The sequence below is a fragment of the Oncorhynchus mykiss genome, chromosome 2 (assembly GCF_057628025.1).
Source record: "Oncorhynchus mykiss isolate SJ-2025 chromosome 2, ASM5762802v1, whole genome shotgun sequence".
Lineage (NCBI taxonomy): Eukaryota > Metazoa > Chordata > Actinopteri > Salmoniformes > Salmonidae > Oncorhynchus > Oncorhynchus mykiss.
The window spans coordinates 559529-579112 of record NC_143023.1 but is presented as its reverse complement, the minus strand read 5'-3'; the positions used below and the strand labels follow the sequence as shown (position 1 = coordinate 579112).

At 46.4% G+C, this 19584-nt stretch overlaps 1 protein-coding gene across 1 annotated transcript; it reads left to right on the top strand.

The window, feature by feature from the left end:
• The first annotated feature begins 462 nt into the window (after nucleotides 1-462).
• LOC149984742 (kelch-like protein 38) lies at nucleotides 463-7505 on the top strand. Its single transcript, XM_090215818.1, has 8 exons — nucleotides 463-559; nucleotides 2513-2753; nucleotides 3730-3879; nucleotides 4018-4095; nucleotides 4986-5108; nucleotides 5256-6020; nucleotides 6339-6444; nucleotides 6963-7505. The coding sequence occupies exons 2-8, from the start codon at nucleotides 2514-2516 to the stop codon at nucleotides 7250-7252; spliced, it is 1752 nt and encodes a 583-aa protein (XP_090071944.1). The 5' UTR covers nucleotides 463-559; nucleotide 2513; the 3' UTR covers nucleotides 7253-7505.
• The last annotated feature ends 12079 nt before the right edge of the window (nucleotides 7506-19584 follow it).

Below are 19584 nucleotides of genomic sequence, written 5' to 3'. Positions count from 1 at the left end.
AGATCATCTCTGTTTATCACGGATGTAAACATACAGGAGCATGGGTTGTGTAAGGCAGACAGAAGGAGGAGGAGAGGGGGAGAGAGAGAGAAAGAGAGGGAGAGAGAGAGAGAAAGAGAGGGAGAGAGAGAGAGAGAAAGAGAGGGAGAGAGAGAGAAGGGCAGTCACATGCTAGGCTGCTGGGGTGTTGCTAAAGAGTGGGGTCTATATTTAAACAGGAATGTACACAGAGCCAGATACCTCATGGAAAGAGACCATAACAACAAACACAGAACAGTTTCTCTACAAACAGCCCCTCCTTCACTTATAGAGAACCACCAGTAGGAGAGAGGGGGGGGGGGGGGCGAGAGAGAGAGAGAGAGAGAGAGAGAGAGAGAGAGGGGGGGGGGGGTGAGAGAGAGAGAGAGAGCGAGAGAGAGAGAGAGAGAGAGAGTGAGAGAGAGCGAGAGAGAGAGAAGGGGGGGGGGCGAGAGAGAGAGAGATGACTGGGTGAATGTTGCTGATAGCAGAGCTGAGTGAAAGGACACCTACCTCAGACGCATTAGAAGACTGAGACAAGGTAAGGAAGGAAGGAAGGAAGGTGTGTCGTACTGAGGTGTAGAGGTTGACCTGCTGAATGTAGCTGACTGTAACATGGATGTTGATCAACATTTACCCATAAATCAGATGAAAAAACAACCAGAGTTATTCTAACATTCTGTTGGCTGTGAATGGTGAACGATCCAGTGTAGTAATCTGACTAGCTGCTGATTGATTAATCAACCTGCTTTCAATGTCTTAGGTTAGGAGAAAACAATGACAAGTTGATATCAAACGTGGTAATCTGTGTTTGAATAATGTACTGTACTGTAACTATTATATCAAGCTAATGATTCTCAGTTAAAACAGTTAATTCATTGATTTGCCGGAGCGCTTGTTGACCTACATTCCGCTATAGGTCAGGTTGAGATTGTTACCATGGATACTTGACACTTTTGCCCGTGTGTAAACAGTCATATCAAACGGATATAAATATTATTGTCCCGGGCTGTTGAAGGACGAGGACCAAGGTGCAGCGTGGGGAGCGTCCATTTTATTTATTTTAAGGAAAATGACGCCAAACAAAAACAATAACCACTACAAACACCAACCGTGAAGCTCACAAACAAAGTGCTCTAAACAGACACATGAAAGGATCTCTAAGGTCAGGGCGTGACAGTACCCCCCCCCCCCCTCCCCCAAAGGTGAGGTCAGGGCGTGACAGTACCCCCCCCCCCCCTCCCCCAAAGGTGAGGTCAGGGCGTGACAGTACCCCCCCCCCCAAAGGTGCGGTCTCCGGCCGCAAAACCTAAACCTATAGGGGAGGGTCTGGGTGGGCATCTGTCAGAGGCAGCTGTCTATCATTGTCTTTTGATTGGGAATCATACTTAGGCAGCCTGTTTTCCACCTGAGCTCTGGTCTCATTCCGATACGGACGTAACAATTGCGGTATTGTTGGTCTGTCTTGATCCATGAGACTAAATGGGGATGGTGTCTGACTCCAGGGTAATCAGACCATCCTAACCGAGTGTTGATAACAGCTCTAGTGAATGTGTTGTGTCCCAATGCTGGTAGAGTCGAGGACGTGGTGCTAGACCCCAAGCTGGGTTACGACAGGACTACTACTATAATATGTGAATGTTGATCACGAGCCTCACGCTATCTGCATTGGGAGTTCTTCGTGCAGAATCAAAATCAAAATCAAATCAAATCAAATTTTATTTGTCACATACACATGGTTAGCAGATGTTAATGCGAGTGTAGTGAAATGCTTGTGCTTCTAGTTCCGACAAGCAGTAATAACCAACGAGTAATCTAGCTAACAATTCCAAAACTACTACCTTATACACACAAGTGTAAAGGGATAAAGAATATGTACATAAGGATATATGAATGAGTGATGGTACAGAGCAGCATAGGCAAGATACAGTAGATGGTATTGAGTGCAGTATATACATATGAGATGAGTATGTAAACAAAGTGGCATAGTTAAAGTGGCTAGTGATACATGTATTACATAAAGATGCAGTAGATGATATAGAGTACAGTATATACGTATGCATATGAGATGAATAATGTAGGGTAAGTAAACATTATATTAGGTAGCATAGTTTAAAGTGGCTAGTGATATATTTGACATCATTTCCCATCAATTTCCATTATTAAAGTGGCTGGAGTTGAGTCAGTGTGTTGTAGCACGCTGAAAACGGCGTGCTACTGAAGATACACATTTTAAATGCAATTTGAGGTATTTATGATCGTGACGGAGTCGCAGTCGGAGGTGGGAAACACCTAAGCCTTGGATCCTGCAGGAAATATGTGTGTGATGGAGAAAACATTTAAAATGTTAGACCAAGGCTTTCTATTCCTTCATGACACTGGCTTGTCCAAACTATACACACTCACCTCTACAGAGGAAACCCCCCCCCCCCCTTCCTAAAACCAAAATTGAACCCATTTCCTCCCAAATCAAACCATGTCCTGTCTTTTCCAGAATGGACCAATCAAAGCCACACGTAGATGTGTTCCACTACAGGAACGAGGAACAGTCGTCCTACCTCCTGCTGCAGCTGAACCGTCTGAGACAGAACAGGATCCTTACCGACGTGCTGCTCTGTTCAGATAACACAGAGATCCCCTGTCACCGTAACATCCTGGCCTCCAGCAGTCCTTACTTCACGGCCATGTTCTGTCACCACTTCCGAGAGACGAACCAGGAGAAGGTGGATCTGAAGGTAGGCTTGTTTCACTCTACTGAAACAGGAGAAGGTGGATCTGAAGGTAGGCTTGTTTCACTCTACTGAAACAGGAGAAGGTGGATCTGAAGGTAGGCTTGTTTCACTCTACTGAAACAGGAGAAGGTGGATCTGAAGGTAGGCTTGTTTCACTCTACTGAAACAGGAGAAGGTGGATCTGAAGGTAGGCTTGTTTCACTCTACTGAAACAGGAGAAGGTGGATCTGAAGGTAGGCTTGTTTCACTCTACTGAAACAGGAGAAGGTGGATCTGAAGGTAGGCTTGTTTCACTCTACTGAAACAGGAGAAGGTGGATCTGAAGGTAGGCTTGTTTCACTCTACTGAAACAGGAGAAGGTGGATCTGAAGGTAGGCTTGTTTCACTCTACTGAAACAGGAGAAGGTGGATCTGAAGGTAGGCTTGTTTCACTCTACTGAAACAGGAGAAGGCTTTTATGTAAAGTGCTGTGTGGTTTCTGCCTGTCAACGAAAGGCGCTGTACAAATACAATATAATCTTTCTCCCTATTGTTATTATTATTGTTATTATTATTATTATTATTATTATTATTATTATTATTATTATTATTGGTGTTGTTGTTGTTATTATTATTATTATTATTGTTGTTATTGTTGTTTTTATTATTATTATTATTATTATTGTTGGTGTTGTTGTTGTTGTTGTTATTATTATTATTATTATTGTTGTTATTGTTGTTTTTATTATTATTATTATTATTATTATTATTGTTGGTGTTGTTGTTGTTGTTATTATTATTATTATTATTGGTGTTGTTATTATTGTTATTATTATTATTGTTATTATTATTTGTTTACATTTTATTTATTGTTATTATTATTGTTGTTGTTATTACTATTATTATTATTGTTGTTGTTATTGTTGTCATTATTACTATTATTGTTATTGCTATTGTAGTATTGTTGTTATTATTGTTATTATTATTGTTATTGTTGAAGGGGATCACCTCCAGCATCCTGAGTGAGATCGTCGACTACGTCTACACAGGGGTCATAACCATCACCATGGAGATAGTACTGCCCCTTATGCAGGCTTCTTCCATGCTCCAGTACACCAGGCTGTTCGAGGCCTGCTCCTCATTCCTGCAGGTGACCACAGATGAATTAGCTTCCTGGCTTTAAACTCTGACACTTTCACATTGATGTTGAAACTTTAACAGGATTAATAATGTGTGTTTTGTCCCTGGGGGAAATACATTTACATTTTTTACATGTAATATATTTTAGGAGCAGCTGAGCTCAGACAACTGCCTCAGCATGATGCGGCTGGCAAAGATATTACACTGCAACAGCCTGAAGGAGAAGGTCAGTAGAATTTATTTAGTTTGAAGTATGTATTGTTGGTTCATTTGGCAGCCTAGGAGCCCTGGTGTAGTTAGTTCATTTGGCAGCCTAGGAGCCCTGGTGTAGTTAGTTCATTTGGCAGCCTAGGGGCCCTGGTGTAGTTAGTTCATTTGGCAGCCTAGGAGCCCTGGTGTAGTTAGTTCATTTGGCAGCCTAGGAGCCCTGGTGTAGTTAGTTCATTTGGCAGCCTAGGAGCCCTGATGTAGTTAGTTCACTGGCAGCCTAGGGGCCCTGGTGTAGTTAGTTGACTTGGCAGCCTAGGAGCCCTGATGTAGTTAGTTCACTGGCAGCCTAGGAGCCCTGGTGTAGTTAGTTCACTGGCAGCCTAGGGGCCCTGGTGTAGTTAGTTTACTGGGAGCCTAGGAGCCCTGGTGTAGTTAGTTCACTGGGAGCCTAGGAGCCCTGGTGTAGTTAGTTCACTGGCAGCCTAGGAGCCCTGGTGTAGTTAGTTCACTGGCAGCCTAGGGGCCCTGGTGTAGTTAGTTTACTGGGAGCCTAGGAGCCCTGGTGTAGTTAGTTCACTGGCAGCCTAGGAGCCCTGGTGTAGTTAGTTCACTGGGAGCCTAGGAGCCCTGGTGTAGTTAGTTCACTGGCAGCCTAGGAGCCCTGGTGTAGTTAGTTCACTGGCAGCCTAGGAGCCCTGGTGTAGTTAGTTGACTTGACAGCCTAGGCGCCCTGGTGTAGTTAGTTGACTTGGCAGCCTAGGAGCCCTGGTGTAGTTAGTTCCCTTGACAGCTTAAGGGCCCTGGTCAAAAGTAGTGTACTAAAAGGAATTAGGGAAAAAGGTACTATTTCGGACTCAGCCCATGTGTATCGTCAATGGCATTCATTCATTCATTGATTGATTCCAGGCCAGGGAGATGGCAGTACAGAGCTTCTCCGACGTCTCTACCTCTGAGGACCTGTGTGAGCTCTCCTTATCTGAGCTGATGGGTTACCTGGAGGATGACTGGCTCTGTGCTGAGGAGGAGCAGGTAAGGTAATACTAAAAATAAACACCCCAATCAACAACAACGGCCACTAAAAGCAGCAGCGCATAATCAACAAAGTTAAAACTATCAATGGATGTTTAAGAACTAAGCGTTGAAATTTAAAAAAATATATATATATATTTTTAACAGGTGTTCGAGACGTTACTGGCGTGGATCCACCACGACCCGTTCTCACGGCGCGGCGCCATCTCCGACCTCTTCAGGAAGGTGCGTCTGCGCTACATCCACCCCACCTACCTGTTCCAGTTCATCGCCAGCGACCCCCTCGTCCAGTCCTCCACCCTGTGCACCGAGGTCATCGAGTCCGTCCGCCGCCTCATGTTCTCCATCACCACTAAGTGTGGGTCGGACCTCAAGCCCCTGTGGGTGACCCCGCGGCGCTTCACCTGCCGGGAGACCCTGGTTCTAGTTGGCGGCCGCAAGAACAACGAACAGACGTCCCGCGAAGCACTCCTGTTCGACGAGAGGACTCAGCGCTGGCAGTGGCTGGCCAAGCTGCCCTTGCGACTCTATAAGGCCTCCTATGTCTGTATCCACAGTATCCTGTATGTCCTGGGAGGCCTCACCATGAACACCAAGCACAGAGTGGTTAGCACCACTGTCTATACGTTGTCTCTGAAGACCAACCAGTGGAGGACGACCGAGCCCATGATCCAGCCGCGCTTCGCCCACCAGTCTGTCTCCTACCTGCACTTTATCTTCGTCCTGGGGGGCCTGGGGCCGGAGAAGCAGGCGTGCGACACGGTGCAAAGGTACAATAGTATGTTCAACCAATGGGAGGCTATGGTTCCCATGCCGACGGCTGTGCTAAACCCGGCAGTTGCCGCTAACGATCAAAGAATCTACATGTTCGGAGGAGAGGACGCGATGCAGAACCCTGTCAGGATGATACAGGTAGGCAGAATGTCCTTCTGTTGTGTCCTTCTGTCTGTTGTGTGGTGAACTTGAAGTCTTGAAGTCTTGGGGTTTTGAATTACTGAAGATTTTAAGTCTCTGGGTGTTTAATTACTGAAGATTTGAAGTCTCGGGGTGTTTAATTACTGAAGATTTGAAGTCTCGGGGTGTTTAATTACAGAAGATTTGAAGTCTCTGGGTGTTTAATTACTGAAGATTTGAAGTCTTGGAGTTTGCTGTTAATTCTTGAAACTTTTTTGGGGGGGACAAATCTGCACAGAAACACTAAACTCTTCTAAACCCATCCTCTTTCTCCAGGTGTATCACATTGGCAGGAATATGTGGTCTATGATGGAGACCAGGACAGTGAAGAACGTTTCTGCACCAGCAGCAGTCATCGATGACAAGATCTACATTATCGGAGGTAGGTGAAGACTGGGTCTGTCGATGACAAGATCTACATTATCGGAGGTAGGTGAAGACTGGGTCTGTCGATGACAAGATCTACATTATCGGAGGTAGGTGAAGACTGGGTCTGTCGATGACAAGATCTACATTATCGGAGGTAGGTGAAGACTGGGTCTGTCGATGACAAGATCTACATTATCGGAGGTAGGTGAAGGCTGGGTCTGTCGATGACAAGATCTACATTATCGGAGGTAGGTGAAGACTGGGTCTGTCGATGACAAGATCTACATTATCGGAGGTGGGTGAAGACTGGGTCTGTCGATGACAAGATCTACATTATCGGAGGTAGGTGAAGACTGGGTCTGTTGCTTTAGTCAGGTAAAAAAAAGGACAATCTAATGTTTCAATTAAACATAACTTTATTTGGTCTACTTAGGACTTTGAGATCTTCGATATCTCTTCTGTCTTATGTCAAGACAACTTTATCAGCAGCTCCTTCCCCTAACTGTCCCCCCTAATGTCCTTTTTTTACAGGCTACACCAGAAGAATGATCGCGTACGACACCAAAGCCAACCGCTTTACGAAGTGTGAGAACCTGAAGCAGAGGAGGATGCATCACGCCGTCACGGTGCTCGACGACAAACTGTACGTGACCGGAGGACGCTTCATCAACGGACACGACGTCATAGAGGACTCCGACAGCTTCGAGTGCTACGACCCGAAGACTGACGCGTGGACGACGAAGGGGACGTTGCCGTACAGGCTGTTTGACCACGGTTCTCTGTCCCTGGTGTGTGTCTCCAACAAATCCAAGCCTCCCTGAGTGTGTGTTGTGGATGTGTGTGTCCCCTTCAGATGATACTCTGCCCAACCAAGCAAAAATACTGCTCATAGCGTAGAACTGAGAAAAATTGCTTTTATTTACCTTGGTGTCACAGTATCTTCATGCAGTTACTGGCTAACATGACCCCCCATTTTCTCCTGAACACAATACAACCGAGGCAGGATACTTGTCCACATGATTAAGAATGTATTTAATGTAGCAAAAAATTGACATGAACTCATTTTGGACCAAATGAGCAGTTATTGCCTTCTTGCATGGTAGGGCAATACTGTCTATACATATGTTGCTGCTCGGATGTGACTCTGACCAACACAGATGTTGCAAAGAACATCTCTGATGTCATTTCCTGTCCCACAAATTCCCTCAATGGGTGACACTTTTTCCAGCAGCGAATCTTAAATCGAATGAGATGTTTTTAGAGATTTTACTTGTCGTGTGGAACTGAAGCCCTGGGCAGTTAATTGTTGTGTGGAACTGAAGCCCTGGGCAGTTAATTGTTGTGTGGAACTGAAGCCCCGGGCAGTTAATTGTTGTGTGGAACTGAAGCCCTGGGCAGTTAATTGTTGTGTGGAACTGAAGCCCTGGGCAGTTAATTGTTGTGTGGAACTGAAGCCCTGGGCAGTTAATTGTTGTGTGGAACTGAAGCCCTGGGCAGTTAATTGTTGTGTGGAACTGAAGCCCTGGGCAGTTAATTGTTGTGTGGAACTGAAGCCCTGGGCAGTTAATTGTTGTGTGGAACTGAAGCCCCGGGCAGTTAATTGTTGTGTGGAACTGAAGCCCTGGGCAGTTAATTGTTGTGTGGAACTGAAGCCCTGGGCAGTTAATTGTTGTGTGGAACTGAAGCCCCGGGCAGTTAATTGTTGTGTGGAACTGAAGCCCTGGGCAGTTAATTGTTGTGTGGAACTGAAGCCCCGGGCAGTTAATTGTTGTGTGGAACTGAAGCCCTGGGCAGTTAATTGTTGTGTGGAACTGAAGCCCTGGGCAGTTAATTGTTGTGTGGAACTGAAGCTCCGGGCAGTTAATTGTTGTGTGGAACTGAAGCCCCGGGCAGTTAATTGTTGTGTGGAACTGAAGGCTATAGGTGTATACAGTCCTGTAGACTATATGAAGACTACACTACATGATGACCAACTGTTTAGTCACCAGTCCAAACACACGTTCCCAACAGACTGGATGACATTACTCCCCACTGGGCAAAAACTGGTTGCAACAGTTGTTGTTTCTACGTCATTTCAACCCCAAAAGAAATTCAATCTTGATAACGTTGAATCAACGTGGAAAACTGGTTCTATTTTTAACTTTTTAGCATACATCCAACGATATGGTGAAATGTTTTGTTGATTTCACATTGAATTCACGTTGATTTCACGTTGATTTCACGTTGATTTCACGTTAGTTAACATCTGAAACCAAATCAAAACTAGACGTTTGAACTGATGTCTGTCCCCAGTGGGTTGGGTCCAGAGTTTTCTCTGGGCACATCTTCGAGGAAAAACTCCAGTCACTACTCATCACTGCACAATAACAAACCCTACGGTAGGCCAAACATGATGTGAGACAGTCGTCTCTGGTAACAGACTTTAGCTAGCCAGCGCACGCAAGATTTGTTTCTGGGTTCTGAGACGAATGGAGACAGCAAGGACGTTCCCTGTGTTACTGAGCATCATCACAAACCCAGGGTAGTGTGCCAACATGATTCAGTGACTGTTGTTTGAGAACACTGTATACTGAGCGTACAAGACATTAGGAACACTTTATACTGAGTGTACAAAACATTAGTAACACTGTATACTGAGTGTACAAAACATTAGGAACACTGTATACTGAGTGTACAAAACATTAGGAACACTGTATACTGAGTGTACAAAACATTAGGAACACTGTATACTGAGTGTACAAAACATTAGGAACACTTCATACTGAGTGTACAAAACATTAGGAACACTGTATACTGAGTGTACAAAACATTAGGAACACTGTATACTACTGAGTGTACAAAACATTAGCAACACTGTATACTGAGTGTACAAAACATTAAGAATTTCGTCAGAACATGGACTCTACAAGGTGTTGAAAGAGTTCCACAGGGATGCTGGCCCACGTTGACTCCAATGCTTCCCACAGTTGTGTCAAGTTGGCTGGATGTCCTTTGGGTGGTGGACCAGTCTTGATACACACGGGAAACTGTTGAGCGTGAAAAACCCAGCAGCTTTGCAGTTCTTGACACAAACTGGTGCGTCTGGCATCTACTACCATACCTCGCTCTTAAATCTTCTGTCTTGCCCGTTTACCCTCTGAATGGCACACATACACAATCCATGTCTCAATTGTCTCAAGGCTTAAATCTTTCTTTACCCTGTCTTTTCCCCTTCATCTACACTGATTTCATGTGGATATAACAAGTGACATCAATAAGGGATCATATCTTTCATCTGTATTCACCTGGTCAGTCTATGTCACGGAAAGAGCAGGTGTTCCTAATGTTTTGTCCGCTCAGTGTATATCTATAAATACCGTTCCCCTGAGGCGACGTGGATGCAACTAGTCATATTTCAGTGAGAGTTTATAACCAAGTGAACGGACATACGATTTAACAATACCATATGCACATTGTAAGAATGCCGGCATAGTTATATTTGAAGAGGGAGAGGGCTCTGTCTGTTGTACGTGTTTCTCCTAACTGTGTGTGGTGACACTGTACCAACGGTTTACCGACGGATCTATGCAAATCGCCTCATATAAGTATTTTTTTTAAATTTGGAGTGATTTTAATATTTGTGTTTGTTTTTATAATGTTGTTTATTAATAAAAAAATAAATAAAATGTTATCACAATGACTGTGACAGTCAATTTCGTTTAAAATTCTTCGGTACTCCTCTCTCTATAAAGAGGTCTCAGTCTCACTGTGGGGTCTCAGTCTCAATGTGAAGTCTCAGTCCCACTGTGAAGTCTCAGTCTCAATGTGAAGTCTCAGTCTCACTGTGAGGTCTCAGTCCCACTGTGAAGTCTCAGTCCCTCTGTGAGGTCTCAGTCCCACTGTGAGGTCTCAGTCTCACTGTGAGGTCTCAGTCCCACTGTGAGATCTCAGTCTCACTGTGAGGTCTCAGTCCCACTGTGAGATCTCAGTCTCACTGTGAGGACTCAGTCCCACTGTGAGGTCTCAGTCTCACTGTGAGGTCTCAGTCCCACTGTGAGGTCTCAGTCTCAATGTGAAGTCTCAGTCTCAATGTGAAGTCTCAGTCCCTCTGTGAGGTCTCAGTCCCACTGTGAAGTCTCAGTCCCACTGTGAGGTCTCAGTCCCACTGTGAGGTCTCAGTCCCACTGTGAGGACCAGCGCGGCCAGCGAGACCAGCTGAACTGGGGTCATTGACTTTACATGAGAGACAGATGGGCTGCTCAGGTTCCATCTGTTCTCTAGACACGAAGAGGCATCTCTTACGACAGGGGAGGAGAGGACAGCATGTTGTATTTCCCATTTCAACATTTAAATGAATATCCCAATAAATCCCTTACAGTACATCACAATCTATCTCATATTCCACAACACATTATACAACAGGTTACTCTCGCTTCATTGTTTCATGAATGATTTAATAATAATCGTTACTCATGATTTCTGAAACATCATGACCCCCGTCTCTGCCAACACTAGTTTCTGAGCTACTTCATTGTCTCTGTGCTGAGTAAATGACAGTCTCGTGACAGCCCAACGTCTATGCTGAGTAAATGACAGTCTCGTGACAGCCCAACCGTCTATGGTGAGTAAATGACAGTCTCGTGACAGTCCAACCTTCTATGCTGAGTAAATGACAGTCTCGTGACAGCCCAACCGTCTATGGTGAGTAAATGACAGTCTCGTGACAGCCCAACGTCTATGCTGAGTAAATGACAGTCTCGTGACAGCCCAACCGTCTATGCTGAGTAAATGACAGTCTCGTGACAGCCCAACATCTATGCTGAGTAAATGAAAGTCTCGTGACAGCCCAACGTCTATGCTGAGTAGATGACAGTCTCGTGACAGCCCAACGTCTATGCTGAGTAAATTACAGTCCCGTGACAGCCCAACGTCTATGATGCTGAGTAAATGACAGTCTCGTGACAGCCCATCGTCTATGCTGAGTAAATTACAGTCTCGTGACAGCCCAACCATCTATGCTGAGTAAATGACAGTCTCGTGACAGCCCAACGTCTATGCTGAGTAAATGACAGTCTCGTGACAGCCCAACTGTCTGTGCTGAGTAAATGACAGTCTCATGACAGCCCAACGTCTATGCTGAGTAAATGACAGTCTCGTGACAGCCCAAAGTCATGAGTGGCGGAATAAGGTGAATGTTACACAACCCCTCCATTCATGTACAGTACATACGCAGGTAGTAGTTATTATCGGATCTCAACTGACATTTCTTTGAAAACCAGATTGTTCCGTGCCAACCGGTAAAGGGTGAGGGGTGAGGGGATAGAGTGAAGGATGGAGGGATGGAGGGGTGAGAGGGGGGCAGAAGGAGTGCTGGAAAGTATAGATGATCTGGGGTTATTTTAGTAAACAAACAGGAGAGGGGGAAACATTACACCACGTGAGTCGTGTGGACTGCCGGCTGCTACACTGGCTTCATGACAGGCAGATGTGACAGCCCGGAGCCCACAGGGAGGAACAGTTTCACAAGACCACCTGAGAGATGATGAAACTGATTCAACTGAAGAGGGACAACAACAGGTGGAGAGGAGAGAGAGAGACGGGAGGGTCAGGTGCTGTCTGACAGCCACAACACAAACACAGACAGACGGAGAGAGAGACAGAGAGAGAGACAGAGAGAGAGAGAGCGAGAGAGACAGAGAGAGAGAGAGAGAGCATAGAGAGAGAGAGAGAGAGAGCAGAGAGAGAGAGACAGAGAGAGAGAGAGAGAGAGAGCAGAGAGAGAGAGACAGAGAGAGAGCGAGAGAGAGACAGAAGGAGAGAGAGAGAGAGAGAGAGAGAGAGCAGAGAGAGAGAGAGGGTCAGGTGCTGTCTGACAGCCATAACACAAACAGAGAGAGAGAGGGAGAGAGAGAAACAGAGAGACAGAGACAGAGAGAGAGAAAGAGAGAGACAGAAAGAGAAAGAGAAAGAGAGAGAGAGAGAGAGAGGAATCAGACAGTTCTGTTCATCAGTGTTTGATAATTTTTTTAAACAATCAGGATATATCTGCTTTTGTTTACGTATGGTGGGTCCTGGGAATCCAACCCACTATCCTGACATTGCAAGAGCCATGCTCTACTAACTGACCTGATTACCAGTCAATAATATATACGTGTTGTGTTGTCTTATTCTATGATGATTGGATGTTTGGATGTGTTTGGTCCCGCCACACCAGTCTGGTGTTTCTGTAATGTTGTCCTGTTTCAACAAGGAAAATGTCATCCACATGGACCTCTAGGAAAGCCCCTGCTCTGGTTGCATCTGGTGCCGGGCGTAACTTTGCAGGGGGGGAGGGGGGAGAAGAACAACTGTCACGTTGCTCAACGTTACAAAGAAACAGAACATTATGAATGTATAGTTAGCGTTTCAGAGTGTGCATCCGACTGGAAGTGTGCATTTGTGTGTGCACAAAATATCATAACACTTCATTTCACATCATAAAACATCATATCATATCTTATCATATCAAAATACAACACATCACATCACAACACATCACATCACAACACATCACATCACATACTGGTCTCCTTTGGTCTCGTCTGGTCTCCTCTGGTCTCATCTGGTCTCCTTTGGTCTCGTCTGGTCTAATCTGGTCTCATCTGGTCTCGTCTGGTCTCATCTGGTCTCCTCTGGTCTCCTCTGGTCTTATCTGGTCTCGTCTGGTCTCATCTGGTCTCATCTGGTCTCCTCTGGTCTCCTCTGGTCTTATCTGGTCTCGTCTGGTCTCATCTGGTTTCCTCTGGTCTCCTCTGGTCTCATCTGGTCTCGTCTGGTCTCATCTGGTCTCCTCTGGTCTCGTCTGGTCTCCTCTGGTCTCATCTCGTATCCTTTGGTCTCGTCTGGTCTCATCTGGTCTCAACTGGTCTCCTCTGGTCTCATCTGGTCTCCTCTGGTCTCATCTGGTCTCCTCTGGTCTCATTTGGTCTCTGGTCTCGTCTGGTCTCATCTCGTCTCCTCTGGTCTCATCTGGTCTCGTCTGGTCTCATCTGGTCTCCTCTGGTCTCATCTGGTCTCGTCTGGTTTCCCCTCGTTTCCTCTGGTCTCATCTGGTCTGCAGTTACCCAGTCTGTTCTACTGAGACTCCAGTTACCCAGTCTGTCCTACTGAGACTCCAGTTACCCAGTCTGTTCTACTGAGACTGCAGTTACCCAGTCTGTTCTACTGGGACTGCAGTTACCCAGTCTGTTCTACTGAGACTCCAGTTACCCAGTCTGTTCTACTGGGACTCCAGTTACCCAGTCTGTTCTACTGAGACTCCAGTTACCCAGTCTGTTCTACTGAGACTCCAGTTACCCAGTCTGTTCTACTGAGACTCCAGTTACCCAGTCTGTTCTACTGAGACTCTAGTTACCCAGTCTGTTCTACTGGGACTGCAGTTACCCAGTCTGTTCTACTGAGACTCCAGTTACCCAGTCTGTTCTACTGGGACTCCAGTTACCCAGTCTGTTCTACTGAGACTCCAGTTACCCAGTCTGTCCTACTGAGACTCCAGTTACCCAGTCTGTCCTACTGAGACTCTAGTTACCCAGTCTGTTCTACTGAGACTCCAGTTACCCAGTCTGTTCTACTGAGACTCCAGTTACCCAGTCTGTTCTACTGAGACTCCAGTTACCCAGTCTGTCCTACTGAGACTCCAGTTACCCAGTCTGTTCTACTGAGACTCCAGTTACCCAGTCTGTTCTACTGAGACTCCAGTTACCCAGTCTGTTCTACTGAGACTCCAGTTACCCAGTCTGTTCTACTGAGACTCCAGTTACCCAGTCTGTTCTACTGAGACTCCAGTTACCCAGTCTGTCCTACTGAGACTCCAGTTACCCAGTCTGTTCTACTGAGACTCCAGTTACCCAGTCTGTTCTACTGAGACTCCAGTTACCCAGTCTGTTCTACTGAGACTCCAGTTACCCAGTCTGTTCTACTGAGACTCCAGTTACCCAGTCTGTTCTACTGAGACTCCAGTTACCCAGTCTGTTCTACTGAGACTCCAGTTACCCAGTCTGTTCTACTGAGACTCCAGTTACCCAGTCTGTTCTACTGAGACTCCAGTTACCCAGTCTGTTCTACTGAGACTCCAGTTACCCAGTCTGTTCTACTGAGACTCCAGTTACCCAGTCTGTTCTACTGAGACTCCAGTTACCCAGTCTGTTCTACTGAGACTCCAGTTACCCAGTCTGTTCTACTGAGACTCCAGTTACCCAGTCTGTCCTACTGAGACTCCAGTTACCCAGTCTGTTCTACTGAGACTCCAGTTACCCAGTCTGTCCTACTGAGACTCTAGTTACCCAGTCTGTTCTACTGAGACTCCAGTTACCCAGTCTGTTCTACTGAGACTCCAGTTACCCAGTCTGTTCTACTGAGACTCCAGTTACCCAGTCTGTTCTACTGAGACTCTAGTTACCCAGTCTGTTCTACTGAGACTCCAGTTACCCAGTCTGTCCTACTGAGACTCCAGTTACCCAGTCTGTTCTACTGAGACTCCAGTTACCCAGTCTGTTCTACTGAGACTCCAGTTACCCAGTCTGTCCTACTGAGACTCCAGTTACCCAGTCTGTTCTACTGAGACTCCAGTTACCCAGTCTGTTCTACTGAGACTCCAGTTACCCAGTCTGTTCTACTGAGACTCCAGTTACCCAGTCTGTTCTACTGGGACTCCAGTTACCCAGTCTGTTCTCCTGAGACTCCAGTTACCCAGTCTGTTCTACTGAGACTCCAGTTACCCAGTCTGTTCTACTGAGACTCCAGTTACCCAGTCTGTTCTACTGAGACTCCAGTTACCCAGTCTGTTCTACTGAGACTCCAGTTACCCAGTCTGTTCTACTGAGACTCCAGTTACCCAGTCTGTTCTACTGAGACTCCAGTTACCCAGTCTGTTCTACTGAGACTCCAGTTACCCAGTCTGTTCTACTGAGACTCCAGTTACCCAGTCTGTCCTACTGAGACTCCAGTTACCCAGTCTGTCCTACTGAGACTCCAGTTACCCAGTCTGTTCTACTGAGACTCCAGTTACCCAGTCTGTTCTACTGAGACTCCAGTTACCCAGTCTGTTCTACTGAGACTCCAGTTACCCAGTCTGTTCTACTGAGACTCCAGTTACCCAGTCTGTTCTACTGAGACTCCAGTTACCCAGTCTGTTCTACTGAGACTCCAGTTACCCAGTCTGTCCTACTGAGACTCCAGTTACCCAGTCTGTTCTACTGAGACTCCAGTTACCCAGTCTGTTCTACTGAGACTCCAGTTACCCAGTCTGTCCTACTGAGACTCCAGTTACCCAGTCTGTTCTACTGAGACTCCAGTTACCCAGTCTGTTCTACTGAGACTCCAGTTACCCAGTCTGTTCTACTGAGACTCCAGTTACCCAGTCTGTTCTACTGGGACTCCAGTTACCCAGTCTGTCCTACTGAGACTCCAGTTACCCAGTCTGTTCTACTGAGACTCCAGTTACCCAGTCTGTCCTACTGAGACTCCAGTTACCCAGTCTGTTCTACTGAGACTCCAGTTACCCAGTCTGTTCTACTGAGACTCCAGTTACCCAGTCTGTCCTACTGAGACTCCAGTTACCCAGTCTGTTCTACTGAGACTCCAGTTACCCAGTCTGTTCTACTGAGACTCCAGTTACCCAGTCTGTCCTACTGAGACTCCAGTTACCCAGTCTGTTCTACTGAGACTCCAGTTACCCAGTCTGTCCTACTGAGACTCCAGTTACCCAGTCTGTTCTACTGAGACTCCAGTTACCCAGTCTGTTCTACTGAGACTCCAGTTACCCAGTCTGTTCTACTGAGACTCCAGTTACCCAGTCTGTTCTACTGAGACTCCAGTTACCCAGTCTGTTCTACTGGGACTCCAGTTACCCAGTCTGTCCTACTGAGACTCCAGTTACCCAGTCTGTTCTACTGAGACTCCAGTTACCCAGTCTGTCCTACTGAGACTCCAGTTACCCAGTCTGTTCTACTGAGACTCCAGTTACCCAGTCTGTTCTACTGAGACTCCAGTTACCCAGTCTGTCCTACTGAGACTCCAGTTACCCAGTCTGTTCTACTGAGACTCCAGTTACCCAGTCTGTTCTACTGAGACTCCAGTTACCCAGTCTGTCCTACTGAGACTCCAGTTACCCAGTCTGTTCTACTGAGACTCCAGTTACCCAGTCTGTCCTACTGAGACTCCAGTTACCCAGTCTGTTCTACTGAGACTCCAGTTACCCAGTCTGTTCTACTGAGACTCCAGTTACCCAGTCTGTTCTACTGAGACTCCAGTTACCCAGTCTGTTCTACTGAGACTCCAGTTACCCAGTCTGTTCTACTGGGACTCCAGTTACCCAGTCTGTCCTACTGAGACTCCAGTTACCCAGTCTGTTCTACTGAGACTCCAGTTACCCAGTCTGTTCTACTGAGACTCCAGTTACCCAGTCTGTTCTACTGAGGCTCCAGTTACCCAGTCTGTTCTACTGAGACTCCAGTTACCCAGTCTGTTCTACTGAGACTCCAGTTACCCAGTCTGTCCTACTGAGACTCCAGTTACCCAGTCTGTTCTACTGGGACTCCAGTTACCCAGTCTGTTCTACTGAGACTCCAGTTACCCAGTCTGTTCTACTGAGACTCCAGTTACCCAGTCTGTTCTACTGAGACTCCAGTTACCCAGTCTGTTCTACTGAGACTCCAGTTACCCAGTCTGTTCTACTGAGACTCCAGTTACCCAGTCTGTCCTACTGAGACTCCAGTTACCCAGTCTGTTCTACTGAGACTCCAGTTACCCAGTCTGTTCTACTGAGACTCCAGTTACCCAGTCTGTTCTACTGAGACTCCAGTTACCCAGTCTGTTCTACTGAGACTCCAGTTACCCAGTCTGTTCTACTGAGACTCCAGTTACCCAGTCTGTTCTACTGAGACTCCAGTTACCCAGTCTGTTCTACTGAGACTCCAGTTACCCAGTCTGTTCTACTGAGACTCCAGTTACCCAGTCTGTTCTACTGAGACTCCAGTTACCCAGTCTGTTCTACTGAGACTCCAGTTACCCAGTCTGTTCTGTTCTAATGCTTTGCATTATACCTGGGAAGAAAATACTTACATTTCCTCAACTTGCCATTGGTTCAACCATTGGATACTCCAAGGCCATTGGCTCAAACATTGGATACTCCAACGCCATTGGCTCAACCATTGGATACTCCAAGGCCATTGGCTCAGCCATTGGATACTCCAAGGCCATTGGCTCAACCATTGGATACTCCAAGGCCATTGGCTCAACCATTGGATACCCCAAGGCCATTGGCTCAACCATTGGATACTCCAAGGCCATTGGCTCAACCATTGGATACTCCAAGGCCATTGGCTCAACCATTGGATACTCCAAGGCCATTGGCTCAACCATTGGATACTCCAAGGCCATTGGCTCAACCATTGGATACTCCAAGGCCTTTGACTCAACCATTGGATACTCCAAGGCCATTGGCTCAACCATTGGATACTCCAAGGCCATTGGCTCAACCATTGGATACCCCAAGGCCATTGGCTCAACCATTGGATACTCCAAGGCCATTGGCTCAACCATTGGATACTCCAAGGCCATTGGCTCAACCATTGGATACTCCAAGGCCATTGGCTCAACCATTGGATACTCCAAGGCCATTGGCTCAACCATTGGATACTCCAAGGCCATTGGCTCAACCAAATCAAATCAAATCAAATCAAATGTATTTGTCACATACACATGGTTAGCAGATGTTAATGCGAGTGTAGCGAAATGCTTGTGCTTCTAGTTCCGACAATGCAGTAATAACAAGTAATCTAACTAACAATTCCAAAACTACTGTCTTGTACACAGTGTAAGGGGAAGAATTCTCTTGGTAGATAATGCGGTCTACATTTGATTGTGAGGAATTCTAAATCAAGTGAACAGAAGGATTTGAGTTCCTGTATGTTTCTTTCATCACACCATGTCACGTTGGCCATGAGGCATACGCCCCCGCCCCTCTTCTTACCAGAAAGATGTTTGTTTCTGTCAGCGCGATGCGTGGAGAAACCCGTTGGCTGCACCGCTTCGGATAGAGTCTCTCCAGTGAGCCATGTTTCAGTGAAGCAAAGGACGTTACAGTCTCTGATGTCCCTCTGGAATGCTACCCTTGCTCGGATTTCATCAACCTTGTTGTCAAGAGACTGGACAATGGCAAGAAGAATGCTAGGGAGTGGTGCACGGTGTGCCCGTCTCCGGAGTCTGACCAGAAGACCGCCTCGTTTCCCTCTCTTTCGGAGTCGTTTTTTTGGGTCGCTGCTTAGGATCCACTCCGTTGTCTTGTTTGTAAGGCAGAACACAGGATCCGCGTCCGCGTCGCGAAAAACATATTCTTGGTCGTACTGATGGTGAGTTGACGCTGATCTTATATTCAGTAGTTCTTCTCGACTGTATGTAATGAAACCTAAGATGACCTGGGGTAGTAATGTAAGAAATAACACGTAAAAAAACAAAAAACTGCATAGTTTCCTAGGAACGCGAAGCGAGGCGGCCATCTCTGTCGGCGCCGGAAGTCATTGGATACTCCAAGGCCATTGGCTCAACCATTGGATACTCCAAGGCCTTTGGCTCAACCATTGGATACTCCAAGGCCATTGACTCAACCATTGGATACTCCAAGGCCTTTGGCTCAACCATTGGATACTCCAAGGCCATTGACTCAACCATTGGATACTCCAAGGCCATTGGCTCAACCATTGGATACTCCAAGGCCTTTGGCTCAACCATTGGATACTCCAAGGCCATTGACTCAACCATTGGATACTCCAAGGCCATTGACTCAACCATTGGATACTCCAAGGCCATTGGCTCAACCATTGGATACTCCAAGGCCTTTGGCTCAACCATTGGATACTCCAAGGCCATTGACTCAACCATTGGATACTCCAAGGCCATTGACTCAACCATTGGATACTCCAAGGCCATTGACTCAACCATTGGATACTCCAAGGCCATTGACTCAACCATTGGATACTCCAAGGCCATTGACTCAACCATTGGATACTCCAAGGCCATTGACTCAACCATTGGATACTCCAAGGCCATTGACTCAACCATTGGATACTCCAAGGCCATTGGCTAAACTTACCCCAAGGCCATTGACTCAACCATTGGATACTCCAAGGCCATTGGC

Excerpts from the sequence above, each read along its gene's own strand:
- LOC149984742 (XM_090215818.1), top strand. The coding sequence starts at position 2,514 with ATGGACCAATCAAAGCCACACGTAGATGTGTTCCACTACAGGAACGAG. Across the intron at positions 2,754-3,729 it reads AGGAGAAGGTGGATCTGAAG|GGGATCACCTCCAGCATCCT; the intron begins GTAGGCTTGTTT and ends TTATTGTTGAAG. Across the intron at positions 4,096-4,985 it reads GCAACAGCCTGAAGGAGAAG|GCCAGGGAGATGGCAGTACA; the intron begins GTCAGTAGAATT and ends GATTGATTCCAG.